General features: G+C 36.8%; 2 protein-coding genes across 5 annotated transcripts; both read left to right on the top strand.

Moving 5' to 3' along the window:
* The first annotated feature begins 397 nt into the window (after window positions 1–397).
* On the top strand, window positions 398–10129 carry LOC130919923 (uncharacterized). 3 transcript variants are annotated; one of them, XM_057842576.1, is made up of 6 exons: window positions 398–499; window positions 616–927; window positions 5292–5327; window positions 6675–6710; window positions 6957–7084; window positions 9763–10129. In XM_057842576.1, the coding sequence occupies exons 1-6, from the start codon at window positions 403–405 to the stop codon at window positions 9928–9930; spliced, it is 777 nt and encodes a 258-aa protein (XP_057698559.1). In that variant the 5' UTR covers window positions 398–402; the 3' UTR covers window positions 9931–10129. The 3 variants fall into 3 exon arrangements, with proteins under 3 accessions (XP_057698559.1, XP_057698558.1, XP_057698560.1); XM_057842575.1 differs by having other exon boundaries at window positions 9760–10129; XM_057842577.1 differs by lacking the exon at window positions 6675–6710 and having other exon boundaries at window positions 9760–10129.
* Window positions 10130–14703: 4574 nt separating this feature from the next.
* On the top strand, window positions 14704–22466 carry LOC130919924 (uncharacterized). 2 transcript variants are annotated; one of them, XM_057842580.1, is made up of 5 exons: window positions 14704–14859; window positions 14975–15286; window positions 18926–18961; window positions 19197–19324; window positions 21678–22466. In XM_057842580.1, the coding sequence occupies exons 1-5, from the start codon at window positions 14763–14765 to the stop codon at window positions 21846–21848; spliced, it is 744 nt and encodes a 247-aa protein (XP_057698563.1). In that variant the 5' UTR covers window positions 14704–14762; the 3' UTR covers window positions 21849–22466. The 2 variants fall into 2 exon arrangements, with proteins under 2 accessions (XP_057698563.1, XP_057698561.1); XM_057842578.1 differs by having other exon boundaries at window positions 21675–22466.
* The last annotated feature ends 472 nt before the right edge of the window (window positions 22467–22938 follow it).

Here is a 22938-nt window from a genome sequence, read left to right as displayed (position 1 = left end):
CTTCAATATTATCCAAATAATGTTTTACTAAAACAAACCCCTCTAAGAATACTGTCACAACTCCCAAAATCGCCATTACAACCCCTCTCAAAAATTATGGAATCATCAGTCTCGACGGATGGTCTCTCAGTTGTTTTATTGTGTAGAATAAAAACAAGTTTTCAATCAAAATGTTGAGCTTTGTTTCCCCCATTTTGCAGACAGTCCTAATGGTTATCATCTCAGGCTTCAAACAACACAAAAAATAACTACCGGTACATGAGGTTAGTCTTTATCTGTAATAAAAAATGCATAAGAATCTAAATTAGTCCCTTCTTATGTGCCTGTGGGTTCCGGAGTTAGATGTTGACGGGGGAAGTGCAACAATGACACGGAGGAACTAAGTAACTAAGTACAATAAACATGATTTTATCGAAATACAGGCCAACAGACCAAAAGGAGTTAAGAATCTATAAGAGTATGAAGATAATTCTCGTTTTTGTGACTTTTTTATTGCAAGGTAAGAACAAGTTTACTTCAGTTGTTTATCTTTTTGTTGATATTCTATATCATCTCAATATGATTTTAAATATACAGCACTGTAGGTTTGAGAAGTCATCACTTTATTTTTTGCAGGTGTAGTCAGCATGGAGACTGATTTCACAGGAGTATCTGGGAAGGACATTACAATAATATGTTCTCTCGACTACAAAACAGATCATGTCAAATACTTCTGTAAAGGACCATGTACATCTAATCAAGATGTTCTAATAAGAAGCAACAGTGGGAATTGGAATTTAAGGAAATACAGAATAGTAGACTACAAAAATTACTTTAAAGTTACAATCTTTCATCTAACAGAGAAGGATGCTGGTTACTACTATTGTGGATGGGACATAAAGTATTTGGATGATATCTACAGAAAAGTTTCCCTCACTATCAATCAAAGTAAGTGGAGAAAAACTGACACACTCACTACCACTGTTAAGTGCCTCTAGGGATCGCAAACTTTTTCGGTTGGAGGAGAATCTTTCCAAAGACACTGCCTAATTTTTACAACACAAAAGAAACAAAATGTAACTAACTACCAATTTATTATCATTATTGATTTTTGTTTCAAACCTAGATATAATTTAAAAGATGTTCATCAATAACTGGAGAAATAATGTGTGCTAATTAAAGTGACTGTTGCAGTGTTGATAGAATTGCACAATGCAACAATCATATGAGAGCTTTTAATAAGTCCAAAGCTAAGATAAATAAATAAATAAATACATTAATTGATTAATTAATTAATTAATTAAAAAAAAAAAAAAAGCCAATTTCAACTGTTTCTACTTCAAACTTTTCTTTTCACCCCACTTGAAAAATAATTTGGGGAAAATTCCCAAAAAAAAGGTTGCATTGAACTTTTGGAATCATTTGAATCCATGGTCAATGTAGTTGTACCGACCAAAAATTGACTTCCATTCATATATAATTGGCTCCTATTTACTCTCAGACCCACAAAAAGTTTGCTGTCATTATATTTTTTTACCTCCCAAAATTCTCCAAAGTCAACAGGAGGTGACCCATAATTGCCCTAAAATCAACAAAAAGTGTCCTGGAAATGTTATGAAATCCAAAGTAAATGATCCAAAATTAACAAGAAGTGATGTGGAAATGCTCCAAAATCCCAAGAAATTGCCCCAAAACCAACATGAAGTGACGAGTAATACAGAAAAGTAGCAGGAAGTGGAAATATCCCCAAATCAATAAGAAAAAACCCATGAGACTTTATGACTTTTTCTAATCAGATGATGATTATGTCAGTACTTTTGGTGTGGTCTCCATATGTAGCTAACTATGTAGCTACAGTATAAGCATTTTAAAAAATGACATGACAATTTATTACACTGACAATCAAGTTTTTTTTAAACTCATTTTTGATGACATTGCCAGAAACGTTCCGTATTTATTTAACAATGGTCTTACAGCTAGTCCCTGGTTTACGAACGAGTTCTGTTCCTGCGCTGGAAACATAACCCGGGTTTTCGCGTAAACCGGAATTAACCCTTTAAATACCTCAAAGCCCTCTAAATTAAGAAAAAAAATATACGTCATTCACTCGCAATTCAGTTTGACTTGAAGGTAGTTCGTTAGTGTGTCTAATTATAGATTAAAAAGGTCAATTGATAAAATTAACTCACAGATGCAATCTTTGAGTCAGGGAACATTTCTGTTGCTAATTCTGAGTAGTGATCAGCAATAGTTGCAGGCAAATTGTGTTCGGCAACAAATTGGCAGACTAAAATTCTTTCGTCACTTTTCATTCTGCAGACTTCATCTTTATGACCAGTGTTGTTAATATTACTTTAAAAAAGTAATTAATTAGTTACAAATTACTTCTCCCAAAAAGTCATCGAGTTAGTAACTCAGTTACCTGAATTTAAGAGTAATTAGTTACTTGGCAAAGTAACTAGTGTTACTTTTCATGTTTTTTTTTTTTTTTTTTTTTCATTAAAAAAAATAAAATAAATAAAAACAAAAATGATAGTAACCTTTGCTATGTTTGGAAGTCATTATTTCATTTCGACGTGAAAGTTTTAAAACTGTTTGATCATTTATAGATAGATTCAAGTCAAGATTTTGCCGATTTAGGAGTATTTTAGATAAAAAGTTACTTAGGTTCGCTAGGAAGGTTCACTACAACAAGAGTCTTCAAACAGAGAAGGAGAAGGTTTCTACTATTGTGTATGGGAAAGAAACGTTTTATTGGATTTATACAGACTTGTTTTCCTTACTGTCAATCAAGGTGAGTGTGAAAAAAATGATACACTCACTACCACTATTAAATGCCTCTAGGGGTCGCAATTAAAAAAATTTTTTTTTTTAAAGAAATCGCTCAACAAACCCCTTCCAAAGGTTAGTGACATGTACAGTTGTGGGGTGGATGGTTACCACAGCTCAAACTATAGCAATTTGATACAACTAATTGTTTCCACAGATGATGTATACTGTATAGCATTTATTAATCTCATGCCACATTTCCTGGTGTATTTTAAATTGTGTGCTTGTTCGACCGACCACATTAGATCGATGACATTGATGGGTCGTTACTTTAAGTCACATACCGTTTTTTTTTTCTCGGACTATAAGTCGCAGGTTTTTTTTCACAGTTTGGCTGTGGGTGCGACTTATGTGTGAAATTATTAACACATTATTATATCATTTCCCATGTTATTTGGTGTTTTGGATTGACACTGATGGTTTGGTATACTTGTTAGCATGTTCTTTATGCAATAGTTATCTGAATAACTCTTAATAGCTATGTCACGTTAACATACCGGCCACGTTCGCATTTCGTTGTTCATTCATCATGTAACATTATCATACTGAACACTTAGGCTACGTTCATACTACAGGTCTTAATGCACGAATCCGATTTTTTGTCATATCCGTTTTTTTGGCGTGCCCGTTCAGACTGCTTTTATCCATTGAGACCGTTTAAGTATTACGCATGCGCACTAATTCGCAGTCCGACACGCGCTAAGCAAGAAGACCCGCATGCGCAGAAGCATCAAAACAAATGACACACGTCATCCGTCATTCCAGGGATATCATGTTTTGCTTTTCAAAAGGAAGACACAAATAACAGACATAAATAGTCCCCGTTTAGGCTTATATTCAAAGTTTATATGGATCGATAGCATGCACGCACTGTCCGTGCACGTCACACACATATGGGCAGTTTGCCCCGACTCTCTCTCGGCCGTGTAAGCAATGTTGAAATATTGCTCACTTGTAACAGAGAAAACTGAGCATTCCCAGGCTTATCCTCAACCCATTTTTATTTTTTATGACTGTTGTGAAGCCCAGCCCTTCCCCGAAAGCGGTGTTCACTGCAAGCTAGGCGCTAATAACGCACAGGTGCATCGCTACGGTAACGACTCTCTCGCTATTTGATGACGTAATTGCTGCATGAAATCCGATTTGCGGGACTGGACAGTACAGACCGCCGCGACAGTCTGGAAAAATGTGGCCCAGATCGGATTTAGACCACATACGAAAGTGACCCAGATCGGATTTGAAATGGTCCCGTTCTATGCGACTTGTCACGTTCAGACCGTCAAGTTAATGCCTCACTCGAGTCGGAAAAACACGAAAAAATCGGATTCGTGCATTAAGACCTGTAGTATGAACGTAGCCTTATTCAGCATGCTGTTTTCTATTGTATTTTTATTTTAAATTGCCTTTCATGATGACATATCTGTTCTATGTGTTGGATTTAAATTCCTCCGGTGCGACTCAAATATGTTTTTTTCTCTTCATTGGGCATTTTATAGTTGGTGCGACTTATACTCAGGTGCGACTTGTAGTCTGAAAAATACGGTACTCGCAGGTTGCACCCCTAATTTATGATTAAAGAAAATAGGTGTTTTAGGTTTACCTTTTTTATATTTTTTTAGGTTTTATAGGTCACACTACAATATAGGAGATTTTTTTTTTTGTAAAATTTTGGGGCCAATTTTTGATAGCAAAATGACTGAAAGAAATAAAACTTTTATTATTTACATTATTTCATTATTTAGTGTTCACACTTTATTATTTACCTGTATTTTTATTTAATAACAACTTACATACTAATTACACAACACAAACAATGCCAATGTGGAAAATATATTAAGTTTCCAGCTTTATTTTTCTTAACAGTCTTTGTCTAACTTTGTCTTCATCCTGGATGGAAGTCCTCAAATTCCTTTTCATCATCACTATCACTCTCATAACATTTTTTCATCATTTCACCTCCTCATTTCTTTTTTTTTTGCGCACTCCTAGGGTACGTCCTTGAGTTTGCTTGGCGACTTTCTTTGTTGTTAAGGGTTAGATTGATCTTTACTTTTTCCTTTGGCAAGTTTTGTTCGTAAGTACTGTTTGTCCAAAGCACAGTGCATATTTTTGTTGTTGTACGAGATGTTTTTATTTATTTATTTATATTTAATATTATATGTATATCTATTTATTTGTAGATTATTTTGAGCGTAACTTGTCTGTATAGTTATCGTACGTAACTAATGCCAAGTTGTTTGCTTTTTTTTAGTTTTACGATGGTTTAAATTGGGCAATGGTCCGAGCGAAGACAGCATATTGGGCATATAGGTCGCGCCCACGTTTTTGGGCGAAAATTACTGTTAAAAAATTGCCACCTATATGCAAGAAAATACGGTATATAACAGTGACCTCTGTCATTAGTGTAATTTGTTTCCTGATTCTGTGCACTATAGTTATATTTTAATTTCAACATTAATCTTTGGGGTATTCTTCTTTTCTAGTGAACACACCGGTCCCGCCAAAAAACATCGATGAACGTACGTATAAGACATGACACACCGTGTCAGAATTGTCACTGAAAATTAAGAGAACCATTTATTTTTTGAAGTCCACTTGGTATTTCTTTTTTTTGGGGGGAACAAAAATCAAGAATGTTGACGTTGACAACAATAGCAGCTTTGGGGAAAATCTTTCTCAAGAAATCCCTCAACAAACTCCTTCTAAAGCATAGTGGAATGTACAGGGGTGGGGTGGATTGTTGCCACAGCTCAAACTTTATCAATTTAATACAACTCAATGTTTTTACAGGTAAGTTGTATAGCATTTATTGATCTTGTGCAACATTTCCTGGTGAATTTTACATTGTGTGCTAGTTTGACCGATCACATTAGCTCGATTGCATTGATGGGCCATTACTCTGAGGTCAAATACCGTATACACTCGCATATAGATCGCTCTGGCAGTTAGGTCGCACCCCTAATTTGTGTTATATGTTGTATTTGTTGCATGTTTTTTTAGTTTTACGACAGTCTTAAATTGGGCAATGGTCCGAGCAAGGACAGCAGATCAGAGGTATGTACTGTAAGTCGCAACCACGTTTTTGGGCAAAAATCTCTGTAAAAAAAAATAAAAAATTGCCCCCTATATGCGAGAATATACGGTATATAACAGTGACCTGTCATAAGTGTCATTTAATTCCCGATTCTGTGTACTATAGTTGTATTTTATTTTAACTAGGACTGTCAAAATTATTGTGTTAACGGGCGGTAATTAATTTTTTAAATTAATCACGTTACAATAATTGACGCAATTAACGCACATGCCCTCTCAAACAGATTAAAATGACAGCAGTGTCATATCCACTTGTTACTTGTGTTTTTTGTCTCCCTCTGCTGGCGCTTGGGTGCGACTGATTTTATGCATCATGAGCATTGTATAATTATTGACATCAACAATGGCAAGCGACTAGTTTATTTTTTGATTGAAAATTTTACAAATGTTATTAAAATGAAAACATGAAGAAGGGTTTTAATGCAAAACATCTATAACTTAGACTAAAATTTATCTTTTAAGAGCTACAAGACTTTCTATCCATGGATCGCTTTAACAGAATATTAATGTTAATGCCATCTTGTTGATTTATTGTTATAATAAACAAATACAGTACTTATGTACAGTATGTTGAATGTATATATCCGTCTTGTGTCTTATCTTTCCATTCCAACAATAATTTACAGAAAAATATGGCATATTTTATAGATGGTTTGAATTGCGATTAAATTCGATTAATTAATTTTTAAGCTGTGATTAACTCGATTAAAAATTTTAATTGTTTGACAGCCCTAATTTTAACATTTTATCTTTGGGGTATTCTTCTTTTCTAGTGAACACACTGGTCCCGCCAAAAACCACTGATGAACGTACGTATTAGACATAACACACCGTGTCAGAATTGTCATTGAAAAAAATTAAGAGAAACATTGATTTTCTTTTTTTTTTTAGTCCACTTGGTATTTCTTTTGTTTGGGAACCAAAATCAAGAAAGTTGACATTGACAACAATACATTGCAGCTTGAATTGATCAGACAAAAGTTCAATTAGTCTTGCTGAAATTTAAGCTTTGCGTGTGAATGTGTCTAAACGTGGGTTATTCTTCTGTCTTGCAGAATTGAACCCGATTCTGTATGGACCTGCAGTGATATTTTCAGTTGCTTTAGTATTTGTATTTTTCAGTACACTCATTTTGCTAGTGGCAAAGAAACGCCAGCGGGTCATCCAACAACAGACTGGAGAGGTTTGTTCACACTGAAACACAAGTCACTTGCCATCTGTTTCCAGATTCATGGTGAATACTGCTTGTTTCATATTGGCCAGGTCAAATATTCTGATGATACAGTTAAAAGAGTTCAATGTTGAAGGATATCTGGCATTTTGTCATTATTTTTTCTAAATGTGAAAAAGCGAATGAAAAGTAGGGATTGTTATTTTTAATTTAAACTATATCTTATTGTGAATGTTGCAGAGTATTACAATAATTTGAGGAAAATGAGTTGTTTCAAAAAAACAAAAAAAAAAAAAACGCTAAAACTTTGAACCTTTTGCTTTATTACCGATTTACAGTGCGCCCCTAGCGTACTTCATTTAAAAGTCGATGAGAAGGTGACAGGTGGAATGGAGACATTTTTTACTTTCGATATGTGTAACTGCTTAGCGTATGTTCCCTATAGCATAGAAAAAATGTGTTTTAGCTTGTTTAAAATACACAAAGTAAGTGAACCTCCCTTAGTTTTTACAATTTTTATAATGTGGCCCTCAGTGGAATCATAGATTTCATAATGTATTGACGTGACACATTTGCCATTCACTGCGTCACGCCTTCCCAAAGTGGGCCGTCCCACACTCCGCTTCATTTATTAGCAGTCAGTCACATGCAGCAATCTAACGCCGGATTTAGGTTGAAAAAGTTCAAAGCTGTATTGAATACAAATAGGAAGGATTGTCTCCGGAGTGATTTGTTTGAGGATTCAAGGCAATTATTATATTTTTCGTACCATGCATGCATTTTAAAACATTGTAAAAACAAAAAAAATCAATGGGAGAAATTAGCTGCTACAGCATTGGCATTATACTTCATAATATTCACGTAAAACTGCTAACTGGCCGTTTTTTTTTTTGCTTTTAATCAAGAATCGAGACTGTTTTACGTCCATATTTATAAAAAATTTAGGGATTTAAGCATTTAGTCACAATAATTTTCAACGCAAAAAGCTCCTTGTTGTACAAAGGGGGTAGCCACAGTGACTTACTTAGCAGCACATTCGACATATTTACTAGAGATGTCCCGATCGATCGGGATGCCGATCGATCGAGTCCGATCACGTCATTTTCAAAGTATCGGAATCGGCCAAAAAATATCAGCCATGCCTTTTTTTAATATAGAGTATATATATATTTTTTATTCATTCATTCATTTTCCTAATTAAATCATTTTCTAATTGTATTTAACTTTACAGACATAATATGTTACACTCATCCAGAGTCTTTAGTTTATGCATAAGGTAGGGTTATCAAATTTATCCCGATAATGGCGGTAATTAAATTTTTAAAAAATGTATCACGTTAAAATATTTAACGCAATTAATGCATGCGCTGCACAATCCACTCACGCATTGTTGCGCTCAATCTGTAATATGGCCGTTTAACCTATATAGAGAGCTTAAAGGCAGCGTAAAATAAGTAGAGTGAATTATTGCAGCCTTTGGAGCTGTTTTTTAATTGGCTAAAGCCTTTCAATCCCTTTCCCTATGATTAGAAATATCATGGGAAGTAATGTGGGGAAGCTAGGTAGCAATTGATCTTTTTCTTAACACCTTATGTTATATCCCAACGCAGAGAAGATATATAAATTGGTAGCACTACGCACAGTCATGGTTCCACTTCCCATCATGCATTTGGGCATGGCTACAGTATCATTTACTGAAAGCTCAACAAACACACTAGATGGCAATATTTAGTCACAATATACAAAGTCACAAGTCTTTCTATCCGTGGATCCCTCGCACAGAAAGAATGTTAATAATTTAAATGCCATCTTGAGGATTGTCATAATAAACAAATACAGTACAGTACTTATGTACTGTATGTTCAATGTATATATTTGAGTTTTATTCATTTTTTTTCTTAATACTTTGCAAAAATGTACAGTATATGATCGGGAAAAATTATCGGGAATGATTGGAATTGAATCGGGAGCAAAAAAAAGCAATCAGATCGGGAAATATCGGGATCGGCAATTACTCAAACTAAAACGATCGGGATCGGATCGGGAGCAAAAAAAACATGATTGGAACAACCCTAATATTTACGTAAAATAAATGCTAATTGGCGGGACGGTGGCTGAGTGGTTAGCACGTCTGCCTCACAGTTCTGAGATCAAAGGTTCAATCCCGGGCTTCGGCCTTCCTGTGTGGAGTTTGCATGTTCTTCCCGTGCCTGCGTGGGTTTCCTCCGGGAACTCCAGTTTCCTCCCACATCCCAAAAATATGCATGGTAGGCTGATTGAACACTCTAAATTGTCCATAGGTGTGAGTGTGTGCGTGAATGGTTGTGTGTCTCCTTGTGCCCTGCGATTGGCTGGCAACCAATTCAGGGTGTCCCCTGCCTACTGCCCGAAGTTAGCTGGGAAAGGCTCCAGCACCTCCGCGACCCTCGTGAGGAATAAGCGGCATGGAAAATGAATGAATGAATAAATGCTAATTGCCCATTTCTTTTTGCTTTTAACCAAGAAGCGAGACTGTTTCACGTTCATACCTATAAAGAATTCAGGGATTTAATTCATTTACTCACAAGAATTTTCAACAGAAAAAGTTCTTATGAATCGGCCCCGCCCCCTGTCTCCCGTCAATACATTATCAAGTCTATGATGGAATTTATTTTGACATCTCTTGGCTATAATATGTGCTTATCCAGCAGGTATCTGACTACGAGAACGTGATGCCCGCTGTTACGAGTGAGGGTCACTCTGAGAGCTCAAGTCCAGAGAGTATCGCTCTTTCGGATACACCAAAAGACATCAGTGACTACCACCACTTAGAGTTTAGCAAAAGGGAGGAAAATGTCTATCATAGTCTACATGGGTAGAAAATTGAGGAGCAGAAAAATCGCGCTCCTGATGACTGTTTAGTCTCCAGGTGTTGGGAAGTTGAAGCAAATACAAGTTCGAATTAAATTGTAAAATCATCCGCCACTGACATTTGTTTGCAATTTCTGGAGAAATTGCGTGGGGATACATTACTCAGCTGGTAAACTTCTGTTGATAATGATAAGACAATTATTTAGATGCCTATTAAATATTTGCTTTTAACAATGATTGTAATTGTAATTGTTACAATAAAGTTGTTGATGATTGATTGCAATCAAGAGATGTTTGAGTGATTGATAGCCAGAAAATTTAGACATGTTTTCTTCTCAATAAAACTGCCTTGTCATTTTCACTGGTTCAAACCGACCTTCATTCCACAGGTCAGCCTTGAGACAAGCTGAAGACATTAACAAATCAAACTGCCACATTTAATCTGTTGCTTAATGCATATTGCTATACACATGAACTAATTCCACCTACATGCAAACACATAGCAAAAAAAGCTCAAGGGGTGTCGCCAGCTTGCTTCCCCAATTTCCTCATAGGGCAAGACATCCATGTGTTGCTAGGGCCATCCCGAATAAAAAGAAAGGAGACGGAAGGCCTAGGTTAGAACGATGTTCAGGGACGGTATCATTCGGTCTAGTATTGCTTTGTATAGACCCTACTCACATGACGTCACAACCACGCCCCCGCGCCATATTGTCCTTCAACTTGTCACTGTTGATGCATTACCGCTGCGTAAATTCCTCCTATAATGGCGTGTTTTTCTGCTCGTTAACATTAATAATCCAAATGGTGAAGGCGTGTGTGGCGGTCGGTTGCAATAACAGAGAAGATAGACGGAGAGACTTGAAGTTCTACCGTATTCCGAGAGACCCGGAGAGGAGGGCGAGATGGGCTGCTGCAATTCGACGAGAAAACTGGGCTCCAAACGATTACCACAGGTTATGTAGTAGTCATTTTATATCTGGTAAGATGCATTTAATATATATTTAGAGGGTTTTGGGCTGACAACAATTAAGATCATTGCTAGGCTAATCGCCGACAACATACACTCAGACGTTGTGAATGAACTACCTGAAAATATATAATTATAAGGGGATAATAAGACAGTTGTCATACAATTAATTTACAATTTCACTATTGAGGTCAAAACCCAAAAAATAAATTTAACAAGGGACAATCTGGAGTAGTGCTATTGCACTTCATATTTATTACATATTATATATGTATGTAGTGAGAATGCTATCGCTAAACCATATAAACATTAAAAGCCCTAGCTCCATTGACAAATGACATGAAATACATTAGACTTGACAGTGGATGTTAGCAAGAACAAAAGATTTTGAATGGAAAATTTCGTAACTCACCTTCCCGAGCACAAGATAGATTCCTGCCGAATTTTCGTGGACGAGGACCTGTTTCCCCCAACCAGCAACGAAGTATTTATAAGCCTCCAAGCTCTTAAAGTTTTTCAAACTTTCGTGAGAATAGACCGATTTTGTGTGGACAAGATGTACAGTTCAGGGTAGCTAGCAGATGTCAGGCAAATACGGCGGAGACAGTGGGTCGAAAAACATCGATTTAGGAATCAAATATGGATCTGGCGAATGGATAAACTGAAGCTTTTCCACATAACGCCTTTTATGCAACACATCCAATGAGTTTACAGCATCAGATAACACCTGGGCTTCCATGAATTGCTCTATAAATTGCACGACTAATTGAAACCATTGAGAATAGGGCTAAAAAATGATGGAAAATATGGCAGCCGGATACAGCGACTCGTCATTTTGTGACGTAGGTGAGTAGGGTCTATAGTTCCCTTCCGTTCTCCTTGCAAGGTTCCAAAAAAAAGCTGAGTGCCTTCTCTCCTTATTTTGGGTAAATGTCACACTAAGGATTGATATTTGAACTTAACAGATAATTTCCTGTTGATTTTGGGCATTTACGGGTCTCTTAGTCTCTTACTATTAATTTTTGGGCATTAATGGGTCACTTCCTTGTGAAAATAATTGCAATTACAAATGCTCTGGTAGCAATATCTTCATTTATTTTGCTTGCAATGAAAAAACACAAAAGAGAGTAGAAAAAAATTAAATCATTATCATTTTACACTAAACTCCAAAAATGGGCCGGACAAAAGTACTGGAACCCTTTGAAAAATCATATGATGCTTCTCTAATTTGTGTAATTAACAGCCCCTGTTACTTACCTGTGGGACATAACGGGTGGTGGCAATAATTAAATCACACTTGCAGCCAGTTAAAATGGATTAAAGTTGACTCAACATCTGTCCTGTGTCCTTGTGTGTACCACATTGAGCATGGAGAAAAGAAAGAAGACCAAAGAACTGTCTGAGGGCTTGAGAAGCAAAATTGTGAGAAAGCATAGGCAATCTCACAGATACAAGTTCATCTCCAAAGACCTGAATGCTCCTGTGTCTAGCGTGTGCAGTGTCATCAATAAGTGTAAAGCCCATGGCACTGTAGCTAACCTCCCTAGATGTGGACGGAAAATAAAAATTGACGAGAGATTTCAACGAAAGATTGTGCAGATGATCGTGCGAGAAACCTCGGCTAACATTCCAAACAAATTCAAGCTGTCCCGCAGTCCGAGGGTACAACAGTGTCAACCCTTACTATCCCTAGGTGTCAATGAAAAGGGACTCTATGGTAGGATACCCAGGAAGACCCCACTTCTGACCCAGAGACATAAAAAAGCCAGGCTGGAGTTTGCCAAAATATACCTGAGAAAGCCCAAGGTCAGATGAGACAAAAGTAGAGCTTTTTGAGAAAAGGCAACAATACAGACAAAAAAAAAACAAGGCCTTCAAAGAAAAGAACATGGTCCTCACAGTCAACCATGGCGGAGGTTCCCTGATGTTTTGGGGTTGCTTTCTGCCTCTGGCACTGGGCTGCTTGACCGTATGCATGGGATTATGAAGTCTGAAGACTACCAACAAATTTTGCAGCATAATTTAGGGCCCAATGTGAGAAAGCTGGGTCTCCCTCAGAAGTCATGGTTCTTCCAGCAGGACAATGACCCAAAGCACACTTTAAAAAAGCACAAGAAAATGGTTAGAGAGAGAGCACTGGAGACTTCTAAAGTGGCCAGCAATCAGTCCAGACCTGAATCCCATAGAACACCTGTGAAGAGATCTGAAAATGGCACCCTTCAAATCTCAGAGACCTGGAGTAGTTGGCCAAAGAAAAATGGTCGAAAATTCCAGGAGAGCATTGGAAGAATCTCGTTGTTGGATAACCGAAGCGGTTGTTCACAGTTATTTTGTCTCACGGTTGTGCTACCAAGTATTAGGCTGAAGGTGCCAATACTTTTGTCCGGCCCATATTTGGAGTTTTGTGTAAAATGATAATGATTTAATTTTTTTTTTTTTCATTCGCTTTTGTGTTTTTTTTATTGCAAGCAAAATAAATGAAGATCTTACTAATCAAAGCATGTGTAGTTGAAACCATTTTCTGGGAAAAATTGAGCATTATCTGACAAAATTGCAGGGGTGCCAATACTTTTGTCCAGCAGTGTACTATCTGGTGCGTACCAGATGGTTTAAATCTATTTTATTTCTGTCGATGTCCCTTTAGGGGCTCCGTATTTTAGCTATAGGTCAATTGGAAGCGAATGGGGCCACTGAAAATCTATGGAGTTTTTCAAAAATCAAATTATGGAGGAATCTTACAAAATGTTTTTGCCCAAAACAGACTAATAATCTTGATTCAGTGACAATTGTTATGCCATTGAAAATGGATGGAACTTTTTTATTGAATTAAAAAAAAATAAATAAATAAATAAAAAAGATTTTGGCGCAATTGTCAACATTAGGGCCGAAATCGAAGGAGCTTACATGCATCATGTGAATTTTTGGAATGTTTCGAAATTGAAGTATGAATCGCTCAAAGCTTGTGGGCTGTGCGGCACGTCCAAACAGCGGACGGAAAAAGTCAGCTAGAGAAAGCACGGCCACAATTATTGACATTAAGACTACTGTATTGAATTGATTGCTGTGTTCTTGTTGATTGTTTGATGGTTGGCGCACAACCAATTGGACTCTGTGATGGAAAATGTATATTGTAAAATTTTGGATTACTTTCTCTGCATTCTGTAACTGTTAGTTTGACATTTGTGTCTCGCTGTAAACCGATTTAAGACCGATTATGATTCGAGAATTGGAAATTTCTATGGATAAGGGTTTAGTTCCTGTTATGTTAGAGGATGATGAGATATATAGGTTAAGAGAAAAAAATGTTAAAGGAAGTAAGGCATGTCTTACGCAGGTATAAAATGAGAAGCTACAGAGAGATAGAGATCTTTTTAACAGCCAGTGTTTAAGTCATTTCTGCTTTTGTTGTATGGTTGTTGTTTTTCCTTGCAAGAACATTAAATACTCATTAATCTTAACATGTTTCTTCAATATTATCCAAGTAATTTTTGACTAAAACACACCCCTCTAAGAATACTGTCACAACTCCCACAATCGCCATTACAACCCCTCCCCAAAATTATGGAATCACCAGTCTCGATGGATGGTCTCTCAGTTCTGTTATTGTGTAGAATAAAAACAAACAAGTTTTCAAACAAAATGTTGAGCTTTGTTTCCCCTATTTTGTAGACAGTCCTAATGGTTATCATCTCAGGCTTCAAACAACACAAAAAATAACTACTGGTACATGAGGTTAGTCTTTATCTGTATTAAAAATGCATAAGAATCTAACTTAGTCCCTTCTTATGTGTCTGTGGGTTCCGGAGTTAGATGTTGACGGGGGAAGTGCAACAATGACACGTAGGAACTAAGTAACTAAGTACAAGAAACATGATTTTATCGAAATGCAGGTCAACAGACCAAAAGGAGTTAAGAACCTATAAGAGTATGAAGATACTTCTCACTTTTGTGACATTTTTATTGCCAGGTAAGAACAAGTTTACTTCAGTTGTTTATGTTTTGTGGATATTTTATATCATCTAAATAGAATTTTGAATATAGAGTACTGTAGGTTTGAGAAGTCATCACTTTATTTGTTGCAGGTGTAGTCAGCATGAAGACTGATGTCACAGGAGTATCTGGGGAGAACATTACGATAACCTGTTCTATGGGCTACAAATCAGATCTTGTCAAATACTTCTGTCAAGGACCTTGTACATCTAATCAAGATGTTCTAATAAAAAGCAGCCGTGGGAATTGGAATTTAAGGAAATACAGAATAGTAGACTACAAAAATTACTTCGAAGTTACAATCTTTAATCTAACAGAGAAGGATGCTGGTTTTTACGATTGTGGATGGGAAAGAAACAATTGGGTGGATGGCTCCAGACGTGTTTTCCTCACTGTTAATCAAGGTAAATGGAGAAAAACTGACACACTCACTACCACTATTAAGTGCCTCTAGGGATCGCAAACTTTTTCGGTTGGAGGAAAATCTTTCCAAAGACACTCCCTACTTTTTACAACACAAAAGAAACAAAATGTAACTAACTACCATGGTACACCTATATGCCATGGCTATTATTATTATTATTATTATTATTATTATTATCATTATTATTATTGTTATTATTATTATTATTTATTATTATTATTATTTATTTTTGTTTCAAACCTAAATATAATTTAAAAGATGTTCATCAATAACTGGAGAAATAACGTGTGCTAATTAAAGTGACTGTTGCACTGTTGATAGAATTGCACAATGCAACAATTATATGAGAGTTTTTAATAAGCCCAAAGCTAAGATAAATAAGAGTGATGATTATAAAAAAAAAAAAAAAGCCAATTTCAACTGTTTCTACTGTTTGTTCACCCCACTTGAAAAATAATTTGGGGAAAATTCCAACAAAAAGGTTGCATTGAACCTTTGGAGCCATTTGACTCCATGATCAATGTAGTTGTACCGACCAAAAATTGACTTCCATTCATATATAATTGGCTCCTATTGACTCTCAGACCCACAAAAAGTTTGCTGTCATTATATTTTTTTGCCCCCCCAAATTCTCCAAAGTCAACAGGAGGTGACCCATAATGGCCCTAAAATCAACAAAAAGTGTGCTGGAAATGTTACGAAATCCAAAGTAAATGATCCAAAATTAACAAGAAGTGACCTGGAAATGCTCCAAAATCCCAACAAATTGCCCCAAAACCAACATGAAGTGACGAGTAATCGAGAAAAGTAGCAGGAAGTGGAAACCATGAGCATTGTGTAATTATTGACATCAACAACGGTGAGCTATTAGTTTATTTTTTTATTTAAAATTTTACAAATGTTATTAAAATGAAAATATTGAGAGGGATTTAATGCAAAATTTCTATAACTTGTACTAACATTTATCTTTTAAGAACTACAAGACTTTCTATCCATGGATCGCTTTAAGAGAATGTTAATGTTAATGCCATCTTGTTGATTTATTGTTATAATAAACTAGGGCTGCAGCTATCGAATATTTTAGTAATCAAGTAATCGACTGAAAATTCTATCGATTAATCGAGTAATCGGATAAAACAAATATATTTTCAGGTGAAGAGCAATTATAGATATACATGAGAAAACAAGACATTTTATCCTTTTCAGTCAATCAATGTCTTTATTTTTTATGTATATTGTTGAAAACAGCCAACAATTGCATCTCAGATGTAACTAGAATGAAAAAAAATGACTAATTCACTGCTTTCACTCAAAAAACCTTTAGATCTTATTTTTTAAAAGTATATACATATATATATATATAAAACACCTAAAAATGCCTTTACGCTTGATAACACACATCACTTAAAAGTTAGGATTTTTTCCCACGTTTTTCAATTGAATTTCTATTTGTGTCAAGCCATTTTTAAGTTCTAGTTAAGTTTTAAGTTAGTCTAAACTGTAAGTCCTGATAGGATTTTGAGTTTTTGCACTGTTCAAAATAAATGTATGATACAGGCTGTTTTGACCCTACCCACGTGACGTCACAACTCCGCTCTCCTGACTGGTGCCGCCCACTTGTCCGTCAACACATGGTGTTGACCTGTTACGGCTACGTACATTCCTCCTATTTACGGCGTGTTTTTCTGCTCGTTAACATTAATAATCAAAATGGTGAAGGCGTGTGTGGCGGTCGGTTGCAATAACAGAGAAGATAGACGGAGAGACTTGAAGTTCTACCGGATTCCGAGAGACACGAAGAGGAGAGAGCGAGATGGGCTGCTGCAATTCGACGAGCAAACTGGGCTCCAAACGTTTACCACAGATTATGTAGTAGTCATTTTATATCTGGTAAGATGCATTTAATATATATTTAGAGGGTTTTGGGCTGACAACCACAATTAAGATCATTGCTAGGCTAATCGCCGACAACATACACTCAGACGTTGTGAATGAACTACCTAAAAATATATAATTATAAGGGGATAATAAGACAGTTGTCATACAATTAATTTACAATTTCACTATTGAGGTCAAAAGCCAAAAAATAAATTCAACAAGGGACAATCTGGAGTAGTGCTATTGCACTTCATATTTATTACATATTATATATGTATGTAGTGAGAGTGCTATCGCTAAACCATATAAACATTAAAAGCCCTAGCTCCATTGACAAATGACATGAAATACATTAGACTTGACAGTGGATGTTAGGAAGAACAAAAGATTTTGAATTGAAAATTTCGTAACTCACCTTCCGAGCACAAGATTCCTGCCGAATTTTCGTGTACGAGGACCTGTTTCACCCAACCAGCAACGTAGCATTTATAAGCCTCCAAGCTCTTAAAGTTTTTCAAACTTTCGTGAGAATAGGCTGATTTTGTGTGGACAAGATAGTTGTAAATATCAGGGTCAGGCAGAGACGGCGAAGGCAGCCGGTCAAAAATCATCGATTTAGGCATCAAATATGGATCTGGCGACTGTATAGAACAAAGCTTTTCCACATAACGCCTTTTATGCAACACATCCAGTGAGTTTACGGCATCAGAAAGCACCGGGTCTTCCATGAAACGCATTTTAAATTCCTCGATCAATTGAAACCAATGCTAATACAGAGACAAAATGACGGACAAGTGGGCGGAACCATACAGCGAGCACGTGGTTTTGTGACGTCGGTGGGTAGGGTATATAGGAGCACATTAGGGACTAGTGCTACTTGGTGTTTTATCCAGCAATGACTACTGAGCTAAAATTGATAGTTAGCATTATTGAGTTTTTATTTGACACCTTCATCACTCCACAACACTATGTTATGTTAAAGCCTGTATGTAAGACACTTTAGCCACGCATCGAAAGTGCTCTTAATTAATTTAAACCTAGCCCTCCGCAGGGCTAACGTAAGGTGAGCTAGTAGTGACAGTAACGTTAATCTTATGTATTAGCGCTTAGCGCTCTTTATTAGCGCTTAGCGCTCTACTGCTTTAAGATGGCGGCTGTCTGCTAACGCTGCCCAGACGCGGCCTAGTCTGTCAATGTGCATCTAGTTCAACATACATGTGATCTCTGAGACTCATTGGACGCTACCTGCAGCTAACGTAGCATGTGCGGGCTAGTATTTCGCAACGTCGGCGTCGTTTGTAGCGGTTGTCGGCTGCAGTAAGTTTTTTTTTTTTTGCTTCTTCCTCAACGCACGTGACATCAGCGCGTTGTCCCGCATTAAAAGTAGTCCGAGCAAAACGTGATGCTTAGAGCTGTCAAAATAAACGATTACTCGAGGTGAATAAAATTACTCGGATCAGTTTTTAAACTCGAGTTACTCGAGTTGCTCGAGTATTCGTTTCAGCTCTATAATAAACATATACAGTACTTATGTAGAGTACTTTGAATGTATATATCCGTCTTGTGTCCTATCTTTCCATTCCATCAATAATTTACAGAAAAATATGGCATATTTTATGAATGGTTTGAATTGCGATTAATTACGATTAATTTTTAAGCTGTGATTAACTCGATTAAAAATTTTAATCGTTTGACAGCCCTAATTTTAACATTTTATCTTTGGGGTATTCTTCTTTTCTAGTGAACACACTGGTCCCGCCAAAAACCACTGATGAACGTACGTATTAGACATAACACACCATGTCAGAATTGTCATTGAAAATTAAGAGAAACATTTATTTTTTTAAGTCCTCTTGGTATTTCTTTTGTTTGGGAACAAAAATCAAGAAAGTTGATAGTGACAGCAATACATTGCAGCTTGAATTGATCAGACAAAAGTTCAATTAGTCTTGCTGAAATTTAAGCTTTGCGTGTGAATGTGACTAAACGTGGGTTATTCTTCTGTCTTGCAGAATTGGACCCAATGCTGTATGGATCTGCAGTGATAATTTCAGTTGCTTTAGTATTTGTATTTTTCAGTACACTCATTTTGCTATTGGCTAAGAAACGCCAGCGGGTCATCCAACAACAGACTGGAGAGGTTTGTTCACATTGAAACACACGTCACTTGCCATCTACGTATTTCCAGAGTCATGGTGAATACTGCTTGTTTCATATTGGCCCTGTCAAATATTCTAAGAATACAGTTAAAATAGTTTAACATTGAAGGATATCTGGCATTTTGTCAGTAATTTTTTCTAAATGTTTTAGAAAGAGTTTTATTTAATTAGGGCCCGAGCACTAAGTGTGCGAGAGCCCTATTGTAAAGCAAAGGATTCTTATTATTTCTTCTCTTCGGCAAATGAAAATGGCCAATTTGGAGGTCTGAACATGCTCAAAACTCACCAAAATTTGCAGACACATGCGGCTTTGCGTATATTTTGGATTATGTTGCAATGTTGCGAATTAAAAAAAAAAAAAAAAAAAAAAAAGATTCTCTATTTAGGTTTTTTTCAACATAGAGTGATGAAATTTGGGGAGTCGATACATTGTGCAAAACTGCTCCAAAAAGTCTCTTGCACCCATATTCCAAACCCAACAGGAAATCGGGTATTTTGGATTGAATGTGATTTTTTTATTGATTAACAGGGTGCACATTTGAGACCTTGGTGCTGAGTGTGTTTGTTGGATCCTCCTCAAAATTGGTGAGAATGTTCATGAGACATATGAGATATTAGGTTTTCATTCACGGGCCTGACTTGGGCGGGGTGCCAAAGTCGGACATTTTTTTGGGGCAAAACACGAAATTCAGAAAATGACTAATAACTCCCTCATACAACATTCAATCTTTTTCATATCTGGCATGTATATGAGGTATCCTAACCTGAACATGACTGCATTGAAATTTTAACTATTAGGCCTGGCGCCCCTAGTGGGAACAGGAAATTCCCTTTTTTACAACACAGGCTCCTCCTCCAAGGGAAAAAAATCTATTGACATCAAACCAGTTTCAGGGAAGCCTTAAGACATGTGTTTAGGTGCCTGATGAAAAACATTGAGGTTTCGTTGAAGCGGAAGGGTCCAAACCGGAGAGTGAAAATGACCGTTGCCATTTTGTCTCGCCACAAATTCTGAACAGTCATAACTCGGCAAACATACAACATATTTGCTCCAAAGAATCGTATCCTGAAGGGTCCTGTAGGGGTCATTTGCATCAACTCTGTAGCGCCAACTAGTGGCAATAGGAAAGTCAGGAAAGTAGAAGATTCATTTGGTTTTGAATATGGGCGTGGCTGCACAGCTTAGTAGCGCCTCCTTTTTTGTAGGACTGTCTTCAATAGGGGATTTTTCACCTTGGTGTGTGAATGTATATGTAATCCCCCCCAAAAAAGGCAAGTTCCGACAAATGTAGGTTCTCAGGAGATGATGAGAGGGAGACGATCTGCCACCACTCTGACCTGCGTGCTGCTCGAGTGCCGTGACGTCCGAGTTGCCCCAAAGTGCGAGGGCCCGTTCAGTCCTGCTTGCAGTTTAAATTGTATCTTTATGTGAATGTTGCAGGGTATGACAATAATTTGAGGAAAATGAGTTGATTTTCAGTAAAAAAAAAAAAAAAAAAAAAAATTATAAATAAATTAAGCTAAGAACTTTTGCTTTATCACTGATTTACAGTGTGCTCCTAGCGTACTTCATTTAAAGTGTATCAGTAGGTGATTGGTGGCGAATGGAGAAATTTTTTGCTTTTGATATGTCTAACTGCTTAGCGTATGTTCCGTATAGCATAGAAAAATGTGTTTTAGCTTGTTTAAAATACACCAAGTAATTGAACCACCCTTAGTTTTTACAATTTTTATAATGTGGAATCATAGACTTCATAATGTGTTGACGTGACATATTTGCCCTTCACTGCGTCACGCCTTCCCGAAGGGGCCCGTCCACACTCCGCTTCATTTATTAGCAGTCGGTCACATGCAGCGATCTCACGCCGGATTTAGGTTAAAAAAGTACGAAAGTTGTACTGCATACAAACAGGAAGGATTGTGTCAGGATTGATTAGTTCGAGGATTCAAGGTAATTATTATATTTTTCGTACCATGCATGCATTTTGAAACATTGTAAAAAAAAATCGATGGGAGAAATTAGCTGCTACAGCATTGGCATTATACTTCGCAATATTTACGTAAAATAACTGCTTACTGACCGTTTTTCTGCTTTTAACCAAGAATCGAGACTGTTTTACGTCCATATTTATAAAGAATTCAGGAATTTAAGCATTTACTCACAAGAATTTTCAACGGAAAAAGTTCTTTGTCTGTGTTCCCACTCGGTCAGCTTTGACGGAGATAGGCCCCCTATGAATCGGCTCTGCGCCCCGTGTCACGTCAATACATTATCAAGTCAATGGTGGAATTTATTTTGACGTTTCTTGGCTATAATATGTGCTTAACCAGCAGATATCACCTGACTACGAGAACGTGATACCGGCTGTTACGAGTGAGGGTCACTCTGAGAGCTCAAGTCCAGAGAGTATCGCTCTGTCGGATACACCAAAAGACATCAGTGACTACCACGACTTAGAATGTAGTAAAATGGAGGACCATTTCTATCATAGCATACATGGGTAGAAAATTATGGAGCAGAAAAATCAAGCCCCTGATGACTGTTCAGTCTCCAGGTGTTGGGAAGTTGAAGCAAATACAAGTTCGAATTAAATTGTAAAATCATCCGCCACTGACATTTGTTTGCAGTTTCTGGAGAAATTGCGTGGGAATACATTACTCAGCTGGTAAACTTCTGTTGATAATGATGAGACAATTATTTAGATACCTATTATATATTTGCTTTTAACAATGATTGTAATTGTTACAATGAAGTCAAGTTGTTGATGATTGATTGCAATAAAGAGATGTTTGAGTGATTGATAGCCAGAAAATATAGACATGTTTTCCTCTCGATAAAACTGCCTTGTCATTTTCACTGGTTCAAATTGACCTTCATTCCACAGGTCAGCCTTGAGACAAGCTGAAGACATTAACAAATAGAACTGCCACATTTAATCTGTTCCCAAATGCAAATTGCTTCACACATGAACTAATTCCACCTACATGCAAACACATAGCAAAACAAGCTCAAGGGGTGTCGCCAGCTTGCTTCCCCAATTTCCTCATAGGGCAAGACACCCATGTGTTGCTAGGGCCATCCCGAATAAAAAGAAAGGAGACGGAAGGCCTAGGTTGGAACGATGTTCAGGGACGGTATTATTTGGTCTAGTATTGCATTGTATAGCTCCCTTCCGTTCTCCTTGCAAGGTTCCAAAAAAAGCTGAGTGCCTTCTCTCCTTATTTTGGGTAAATGTCACACTAAGGATTAATATTTGAACTTGACAGATAATTTCCTGTTGATGTTGGGCATTTACAGGTCTCTTAGTCTCTTAGTATTAATTTTTGGGCCTTTATGGGTCACTTCCTTGTGAAAATGATGGCAATTACAAATGCTTTGGTCGCAATATCTTCATTTATTTTGCTTACAATGAAAAAACACAAAAGAGAATAGGGAAAAAAAAAAAATCATTATCATTTTACACTAAACTCCAAAAATGGGCCGGACAAAAGTACTGGCACCCTTTGAAAAATCATATGATGCTTCTCTAATTTGTGTAATTAACAGCACCTGTTACTTACCTGTGGCACATAACGGGTGGTGGCAATAACTAAA

Source organism: Corythoichthys intestinalis, chromosome 8 (genome assembly GCF_030265065.1).
Source record: "Corythoichthys intestinalis isolate RoL2023-P3 chromosome 8, ASM3026506v1, whole genome shotgun sequence".
NCBI lineage: Eukaryota > Metazoa > Chordata > Actinopteri > Syngnathiformes > Syngnathidae > Corythoichthys > Corythoichthys intestinalis.
Note: the sequence above shows the minus strand (reverse complement) of the source record. Positions and strands in the feature narration are given on the sequence as shown.

Bases quoted from the DNA above. Each gene is read 5' to 3' on its own strand.
- LOC130919923 (XM_057842575.1), top strand. From the start codon at position 403: ATGATTTTATCGAAATACAGGCCAACAGACCAAAAGGAGTTAAGAATC. The intron at 5,328-6,674 runs GTACGTATAAGA...CTTCTTTTCTAG, and splicing joins GCCAAAAAACATCGATGAAC to TGAACACACTGGTCCCGCCA. The intron at 6,711-6,956 runs GTACGTATTAGA...TCTGTCTTGCAG, and splicing joins GCCAAAAACCACTGATGAAC to AATTGAACCCGATTCTGTAT.
- LOC130919924 (XM_057842578.1), top strand. From the start codon at position 14,763: ATGATTTTATCGAAATGCAGGTCAACAGACCAAAAGGAGTTAAGAACC. The intron at 14,860-14,974 runs GTAAGAACAAGT...TATTTGTTGCAG, and splicing joins TGTGACATTTTTATTGCCAG to GTGTAGTCAGCATGAAGACT. The intron at 15,287-18,925 runs GTAAATGGAGAA...CTTCTTTTCTAG, and splicing joins TTTCCTCACTGTTAATCAAG to TGAACACACTGGTCCCGCCA.